At 49.3% G+C, this 8,801-nt stretch overlaps 2 protein-coding genes and 1 non-coding gene across 3 annotated transcripts; all 3 read left to right on the forward strand.

The window, feature by feature from the left end:
• Positions 1-4,456: 4,456 nt before the first annotated feature.
• On the forward strand, positions 4,457-6,301 carry An01g07870 (uncharacterized protein; the record flags this gene model as incomplete). The annotated part of the gene is made up of 5 exons (XM_001389175.3): positions 4,457-4,743; positions 4,811-5,009; positions 5,070-5,271; positions 5,328-5,606; positions 5,661-6,301. The coding sequence occupies 5 exons, from the start codon at positions 4,457-4,459 to the stop codon at positions 6,299-6,301; spliced, it is 1,608 nt and encodes a 535-aa protein (XP_001389212.1).
• Positions 6,302-6,534: 233 nt separating this feature from the next.
• An01g07872 (hypothetical protein) lies at positions 6,535-6,852 on the forward strand (the record flags this gene model as incomplete). Its single annotated transcript, XM_059749644.1, has 1 exon — positions 6,535-6,852. The coding sequence occupies one exon, from the start codon at positions 6,535-6,537 to the stop codon at positions 6,850-6,852; it is 318 nt and encodes a 105-aa protein (XP_059599696.1).
• A 308-nt stretch (positions 6,853-7,160) lies between these two features.
• tRNA-Glu (CTC) lies at positions 7,161-7,232 on the forward strand. Its single transcript has one exon. It is a non-coding gene; the product is annotated as a tRNA-Glu (tRNA).
• Positions 7,233-8,801: the final 1,569 nt, after the last annotated feature.

An 8,801-nucleotide genomic window follows, 5' to 3' on the forward strand; every position in this document is an offset into this window, starting at 1 on the left:
CTGGATATCCGTACTCTTAAGTCACTGGGAACCAACGGTTGTCATTGATTGTTCACGCTAGCAGCCGTTATCAGTACGTAATGGATCGGAAGGGTGAAGAAGAAAGGTCATTCTGATACGATTAACCCAAGATTAAGATACAATGAGTCAGTGACAAATCCGTGTCGTGTGCCGTGGCGGAATATTCGTCATTATTATCTTCGATTGGGAAATGTTGCAAATGCGGAGTATATCGGAGGGATGTATGTAGATAGATGTGGTAAGCAAGCAAGCAGTGTGGATAATTTGTCAGAGAGAGTATCTATTTTTATGTGTGTTGATTTGATTTTGGATGATTTGGGTAGTGGGCGTGATGATAATCTACTGTTACTCCATAAGTATGATGGTGAGGAGTAGCGAGATGCAAGATGGCGCAATCAATACATGTTGCTACGGAGTACCGTCTGGGGGGCGGAAGTTGGGTTGGGTTGGTTGGTAACTAGTAGGAGTCTAACCATCTTATGTAATTTTTTTATGGGGATAGGATTATTACAGTGATGATCTTGATAGCTTTTAAGATTACATTAAGTACTACTTACTCCGTAGAGTGCTGTGTAAATGACAAGCATTGGAATCAGCGTCAAGTCGAGTCGCAATGAGATGCGCGCATTGCAACGCTCTCTCTTCATCTCATCTTTCATAAGGTGGAATCTTCCACCACTGTTTAAGACTGACTACTAACCCTGACTGCCGACAGAGAGGGGAAGAGGAGAGAGGAAAAAAAGCAAAGAGGACAAATCGGCCATCATTGCAACACGGGCCAAGCCTGATCATCAGATCGACGGTGGTCTGATTGGTTAATAGCGGTCCGGGATAAGCAAGTCGTTGGTGCCGTTCAAGTTGATTGTCGCAACGGCGAAAAAGGGGGTGGTGGTGGTGGTGCTACTTGCTTGGTCAGTTAGTGGTTTAGCTAGGATCCACTTCTTCTTACACTTGCCGTCGCAGATACCTACTGTAAGTATCTACTTTTCTTCTGCAAGCTTCTAGTTGGTTGGTCGGTCGGTCGGGGGCGTTTGAACTGGTGCGGGATGGATAGTAAGTACCCTGCAGGTGCTTTGGTCGATTGGAGCTGCGCTGCTGGTACAGAGTAAATTACTTACTGAGCTGCCTGGTAGAAATTGTAAGCAGCTACTCTCTACAGTAGGTATATGGTTAGTTGGTTGGTAGTGCTGCGATGGAAGAAGTAACTATTATGGGGCGGGGCCCCCCGAGTCACGGGCGGCTCTAATGTTGAATGAATTTCCTATTTCGGGTATGATATGATAGGCGAGTGACAATCATGATTTGATGGCGGATGTGTGTAGGGAAAGCATGCGTGACGATCTCGTTGTCTTCTTTTCCTTCGAGTTGCTGATGGTGACGGTGCTTTGACATATGATGCTCACTCGGTAATGTAAGTTAGTCTGTAACTGTTGGTTCCGTGGTTAGCTATGATTGTGTGCTGTGGTTTGGGAATGGGATGAGTTTCGTTTTCATCGGGTGCAGTATGGATAGGTTTGAGCCCGGATTGAAATGGGGTTCATCGTCAGGAGAAGCTTGGTCAAGGAATGTGCTTGATTCTGAGGTGGAACTAGGCGTTTTATTCTAGGGCTGGCTTGACTAGTAGTTATGTAGGAGGTGGTTGTTTGTTCATCTGGTCAGACCTTCTAGGGAGTTGAGTTGAAGTGACTTGAGACAGGGGATGATGATAGCGTTGGTACATGTGGGTCGCTCGTCCGCCCGCCATGGCGCTATCCAGTCATCCTACCCTTACTAACGTAAGTAAGTAAGTACGAAAGTACGAGCGGAAGTTGAACTGATGGACCTTGTTGGGCAGGGATGGAATTTTCGATCTTTTTTCTTTTTCGCGCTAGTCAATACTTGCAAGATTCTGCTTGGAAAAAGGAACCAAAGAGAGAAAAAAAAGTTCAAAGGTCCTTGTGAGACTGTGAGATAGGATGCGACGATGGGATCGCAAAGCCACAGATACTTGAGGCAGACCTATCAAGGTTGTCGAATTGAAGGCGCCATGATCAGGGTATTGTCACGCGAGTCCATCTGCTAGGTACTACTGGCCGCAGAATCCTCACGGATAAGGCAAGGCAGTAGGCTGAGAAGGAGGGTGTCCTTGGCCCCTGGTTGGCCCCCGAATTCACAACAATGTCGGGCTGTCACGAGGGGGTTGCCTGTCGCATGGATGGGGTTGCCATGATTGCCGCTGGGACTGGTATTCCCCCTCTTCCATACCTGAGATAAAACAGGTTCGCCGCCATCGGAGCAGGAGGATGGGGAAGGAGGAGGATGATAATGATGACGACGATAATAAAAATTATTGATTTTCCCTCCAGAACAGATCCTGCACATCGTTAACCAAAACGACGACTGGTCGGTAACCGAGCGTCTAATAAATTGCAACCTACGGGCAGAATACCTCAACTAGACTAAAACACGGAATTCTAGCAGTAGCCCGGCGCTTAACACCTGACTAGCTCACTAACATGCCATAGTCGGAACTAATCGAAGACTACGGAGAAGTCTTGAGATCTTTGTGGATCAGGTTGGGCAGGGAATGTCCTGCTTTCGAGACTTGTATATGTGAAACATACAATATTTGCGTTGAACTTGATACACCATCCATAGTCACTTGTCTTACTCCTGCCTATAGTCTACACCAGGGCATGAAAGGATAAAGTGTAAAGGAATAGGAGAAGCAGCGAAGATGCCACTTGTCTGAATATTGGAACAGCGAACTGACTCAACCATGGTTGTGTAACGGCCCAGCTACAAGCTAAACCCACCAGGATGATCTGAATAGGAGACCATGGATCAGGACCGAATGGGTGGCTTGGGTCCCACAAACACGGTGAGCAGGTGATACGGGTAAACATAGATTCTTCAGAAGTGGTCTAATGAATTCTTTCGAGTCTAAAACATTAGAAAAATTTTAAAAAAATATGATAAAATATTCCTAGCCTTGAAAATTCTTTTTGTCGTCCCGTCTGATCTTTCAGATAAGTTTCGTTTCAGCTGTCTGGATGGGGAGTCCCCGATGATAAGGTAATCATGTCAGCAGCGGTTAAGGCCAACTGCTCGCGAGCCGTTAATCTGCACGGCGGGTAGCCAGCTAAGAATGGAGGGGAGCTGGCGACCTGTCATCAAGAAAGGTAGTTCTAGCTTCTCGTAGGAGCTGTCTGTCTTGGGGAACGATTCACCATGGTTTCAACCGCCCTTTGACCTCATAGGGGGGGCCAAGGGTTGAGGATTTATTACCTATTATTGGGCCGATGGGAGTAGTTAGGAGCTCTCGCACCGGCGCAAGAGCCATCGTTAAGAAAATTTTTCATCCAGTGAATTACCTCCCGACGGCCTGATTTATAGTTTGGACCCAATAACCGGCCCTCTTCTCCATCGATGGACACCTTTTCACTCGAACGGGATTCTGATTGTGACGGAGTTACTCCGGGCTTCCTTACCATGAAGGTTGAACCACTATGGAGCAGAACTTCCAGTAAGGTACGAGCGTCGATCTGCAGACTACTCCGGAGTACTACATATATAATTCAACCACATAAGGTGTAGATACACAGTGAAAGATTTGGATTGACAGAACCCCATAGTGAAGGGGGGGAAGATAGTAATGTATCTGCGTGTGTGTAGTAATTTTTTTTTATTTTATTTCTATTTTCCTTGGTCGAATGGTCTGATGATGGGTCAATCGAAGTAGGTAATGGGGGGGGCAACCCCTGATTGTTAGGTAAAAGGGCAAGGGAAGAAAAAATAAAAATCAAATATGATATTCAGAAAGGAAAAAAAAAAAAAAAAAAAAAAAATCAAAGGAAAAAAAGGAAGAGAAAAAAAAAAAAAAGTCACAGAGAACACACACACACACCACCATCCAAGTGACTAGACACTAAACCCAGGAGAGTTTAGCCCTGGAGCGGCCATCCCAGTATCAGGCCCACCCTCTTTCAGTCTAGGCTCTAGTGCCGCCCTGCAGCTCCCTGCCTGTTTGGGACGATGCGCCAATGACCAGGCCTCGTCGCCCACACCCTTTCATTTTCGCCCTCGCCCTCGCCCTCCTTTCGGCCCCTGCTCCTGCTCTCCCTCCCCTCTTTTTCTTGTCGCTTCCTTCCTCTTCTTCTTCTGCTTCTTTCTTCTCTTCTCCTCCTCTTCTTCTCCTCTTCATATACATTCTAATCGTGACTGTCCGTCGCCGGGTTCATTTCTTTTCCCACCCACCTTTTCCCCTTCCTTGTGATACCCGAGCTCTTCTAGCTTTGCGCAAAGAGAGCTTTTGTTTCCTTCTGTTGAGATACCCCTTAAAGAGATACCCTACTCGACGCGCGCCTTTATTTTCGAAGCTTCGCCAGCTTCTCTAGCTCTTATTTAATCCCATCCCTACTGATTATAATTACCCGTCTAATCACCACCCGACACCATGTCCGACGTCCAGAAGCCTGTCGAGGAGACTCCTGCGGCTGCCCCCGCCGTTGCTCCTGCTACTGAAGCGCCTGCTGCCACCGAGACCCCGGCCACCGAGACCCCCGCTGCTGAGGCCCCCCAGGAGACTCCCGCTGAGACCACTGAGGCTGCTGCCCCCGCCGCCGCAGAGGAGTCCAAGGCCGATGAAACTCCCGCCGAACAGCCCAAGGAGGAGCCCAAGCAGGAGGAGGTGACCCCCGCTTCTGAGGGTGTCCTGGGCTACAAGGCCCCTGGTCTCGTCAAGTAAGGCTCCACTTGTTGCGACAACCCCCATAGTATGCAGTGACTAATGGTGTGTGACACAAAACAGGGGCCTCCGTTTCGCCAAGCGCTTTTTCTACTTCAGCGACGACGCTGTTGAGTCTAAGCAGCTGTCTGCCTTCCACCAGAACGAGAAGGCCGCTATCGCCAACCCTATCGCCGCTTGGGCCAGCCAGACCGGCAAGGGTCTTCTGTTCTTCACCAAGCGCGCCGAGGACAAGGCCTCCCCCGCCGGTATCTTCAACCTGGTCAGTAAACATAATAGGCACTCGGATAAATGTTGCGCCAGTTGCTAACTCGCTTGCCAGGCTGATGTTTCCGACATTGCCAAGGAAGGTTCCACCGAGCTGCACTTCAAGGTCAACGGCCAGAAGCACACCTTCCAGGCCGCTAGCACTTCCGAGCGTGACAGCTGGATTGCCGCCCTCGAGGCTAAGGCTGCTGAGGCTAAGGCTGAGAAGGAGGCTGTGACCTCTAGCGAGGGCTACAAGGCCGAGCTCGAGAAGCTGAGTAAGTCGCATCCGTAGTTGAAGAGCGCGTAATGTTCGGCGACTAACAGCCACCAGGCAAGCCCGCTGTTGCCGAGCCCGCTAAGAAGGCTGAGCCTAAGGAGGAGGCCGCCCCCGCCGAGGACAAGAAGGAGGACAAGGCTGCCTCCAAGAGCCGCTCTCAGTCTCGCAAGAGGGCCAGCATCTTCGGAACTCTGCTTGGAAAGAAGGAAGAGGCCAAGGAGGAGACTGCCCCTGCTGAGGCCAAGGAGGACAAGGCCGAGGAGGCTAAGCCTGCTGAGGTTGCCACTGAGGCCCCTGCTGCTGAGGCTTCTGCTGCCGCTGAGACCACTGAGGGTATGTTACCGTATATGAATACCAGGAGTGTTCCAAATGCTAACGCCAACCTAGCTGCTCCTGCTGAAGCCAGTGACAAGAAGGAAGAAAAGGAAGAGAAGGAGGAGAAGGAAGAGAAGAAGGCGGAGACCCCTGCTCCCAAGTCTAAGCGCGCTTCTCTTTTCGGCAACTTCTTCCAGAAGGTCACCAGCCCCTCTCACGAGAAGTCGGAGAAGGAGGCCACTGCTCCTGCCGAGACCGCTGTCGCTAGCACTGCTCCTCAGCTGGACAACCCCGTTGAGGAGGCCGCTGTGAAGCCCATCGAGCCCGAGAGCGTGACTGCTCCCGCTGAGGCTGAGGCTGCCAAGGACGCCACTCCCGCTCAGTCTCCCGCTGCTGAGACTCCCAAGGACAAGCGTCGCACCTCTTTCTTCGGCAACTTCGGCAAGAAGAAGGGTGACTCCGACAACGAGGGTGCTGATGGCGAGCCCAAGCCCAAGGGCAACAAGCTTGGTGGCATCTTCCGCAAGCCCAGCAAGGCCGTGAAGTCCGAGCCCAAGGATACTAAGGAGGCCGCTGAGGCTGAGGCTACCCCCAAGGATGCTACCGTCGAGGAGTCTCCTGAGGAGAGCGCTAAGCCCGCTGAGGCTGCTCCCGCGGAGGAGTCCAAGCCCGTCGATGTCGCCACCTCTACTCCTGTTCAGGCTGCTGCATGAAGTGCTTCCCGCAGGGACGTCAAGTGTGAGAAATGGTGGGACCAGCGGTATTCGTATCCTTACCCTTGAACTTCTCGATGATCAGTCGTTCTGGAAATTAAAAAGCCCAGAAAAGAAAAAAATACATCCAAGAAAACCAATGATTGTTGTTTTTGTGTCTAATTGATGTTTCCACTGCCACCATTCTGGTATCCCTCTCCTGTGCAAGGCGAGGTCTGCCAAAACGAGTGTCAATGATACCCTCTGCTGCTTTGGCGGTCATTTCCGAGCCCGGATGTCAATTGCGTGTCCGGTGCTGCGTTTCATTCCTTTATGATATGCGTTCCGCAAGGATACCCAACTGGCCTTGTGTGTTCATGTTGTGCGCCGACCAAACTAGATTGATACCACTTGTTGCTGTTTATTGCTTGCTCTTTGATGTTCTCATGTTGCTGTTTGATGCTTTTGTCTTGATACCCTACTGGGAGGAAGGGTGCTTTTTGCCAGCTGGATGGGGAAATTCCCTCCACTCAAATTGGCCCGAACCGTCGACTACCATGACTCTATGGTGACAGTGCTGATAGCGCCATGTATACATGGCACAGCATCATGAGGTAATACTTAATAGAATCCACGTATTGTTAGTATATGATCCACTATATTTGTTTCAGATGCCTTAGTAGTAGTGTATCCGAGCAGTTGGGTGATTGTCGCACTTTGTACTGGGCAACAGGTGTAACGTGCTGGCGGTCCACTTGGTGTATGGGGTGGGGACTCTTCAATGTAAGCTTATCATACAAGGTGTGCATGGACGTTTGAGCTTGCGGCTGCAATAATAGTTGCTGATAAGGGCATAATATGACATACCATTCAACAAGTATCCGATATGGTGTAGTGGCTAACATCGCCGTCTCTCACACGGCAGCCGGGGGTTCGATTCCCCCTATCGGAGCTCAATTTCCTTTTTGCTTTTTACTTTTTACTCTTTTATGCATTGCAATGCACATAATCCTGTAAGTATTTATATGGAGTCTTTTCTTTTTTACCTCAAGTGGCAGTCTACACCCAACATAATCTACTATCCAACCATGGCATGCGGCAAAAGTCGAAACTTTGACTGTTCCTTTTCAATAAGGTTCTCCGCACGTAGATCGAAAGCTCAGCAAAGCACCACAGATATATATCAACAAGAAAATACAATTCACCCCCCAGTGCCCTTATTAAGCAGGTTATCTATGGTGTTTATACCACCACTGTCGATTCGAACTGTACCCCATCAAACCCGGAGAATCGAAACGGCATCCGTATGTGTACATGTGCATGAACAACTGAGCTTTCATGTTTGTTAGTAATAGAGATGCCTACCGGTGATTTCTATCTTCTGATATGGGTGTGTGCGGTGTGCGTCTTGCTTGTTGCCTAGTCTCTCGTATGTATATATCTGTCTTTCGGTGTATGTATGTTTGGATGGCTTTCAACCTTCATATGCACATTATCATCGTCATGTGATGAATGGTACGCTATGGAGATGCCTTGAATAGATGGTTCTGGGCGGATATTCTGCTGATGCCTGCTGGGTTGTAGTGGAGTACAGCGTGTCTGGACTGGTCTTTTCATAGATTCAATATGGTTGTGTATATTGTTGAATGTACTATGTGTAGTAAGACACAAGTTCGGGGTTTGGGGTTCCAGTCTCTTGGCAGGGAAGTTAGTTAACCTGGATGCCTGGGATGAATGGACGTTTAGGCACCAATGTTCCTGGATGGGAGGATTTACTTATCTTGACTGAAAGATATGATGGTATAGTAGTCCATTGTGGCTTGCTGGGCTGGAGGCATTGCGTATGTTGGTGCCTGGTTGTTTATCTGGTGGCGGCGGTACTAGATCCCTCTCGGGAAAAGGGTTATTTGTCTTAGACGATAATGGGTTGGTACGACTACTAGCTATGTAAGTACTCTGCATGCTAATTGTGCTGTAGGCATAGAGGATGGTGAGGCTGCTTTAGATCTGTGCTTTGGGTGGATTCGGTGGTCGTGCCTAGGATGTGGGGTGCAACTAGTAGTAGGTAAGGTGGTGGTGATAGTCCTATGCTTGAAGGATGTGGAATATTATGGCCAGGGCAAGTTCAGGCGCTTGTATACTGCTGACAGGCGGCCAGAGCTTATGTTGCTTGTTTGGGTTGGTAATGTTGGTGATTGGTTCCATTGGTGTTGTGCTGTTATGCATTGTGTTTCCTCGGAGTATATACTCAGAAGAGTGACAGGAGGTAGTAGTAGTATGTGTTCATGCACAATCAATCCTCCATATAGTACATCTATACACTGCATATCGAGTAAAGCACCGAATCAGATACTACATTTACCTCTAGATCAAATCAACAAGCAGGGATAACCGCTAACACACATGTGCACTTGACAACCCACGCAACCCTGGCTGCCTGGCGCCTGCACGGAGCCCACGGGTAATTCGCCTAGCGCCGGAACCATCGCCGTCGCCAATTCGACAGGACGGGAAGAAAGGG

The sequence above is a fragment of the Aspergillus niger genome (genome assembly GCF_000002855.4).
Source record: "Aspergillus niger supercontig An01".
Taxonomy (NCBI): Eukaryota; Fungi; Ascomycota; class Eurotiomycetes; order Eurotiales; family Aspergillaceae; genus Aspergillus; species Aspergillus niger.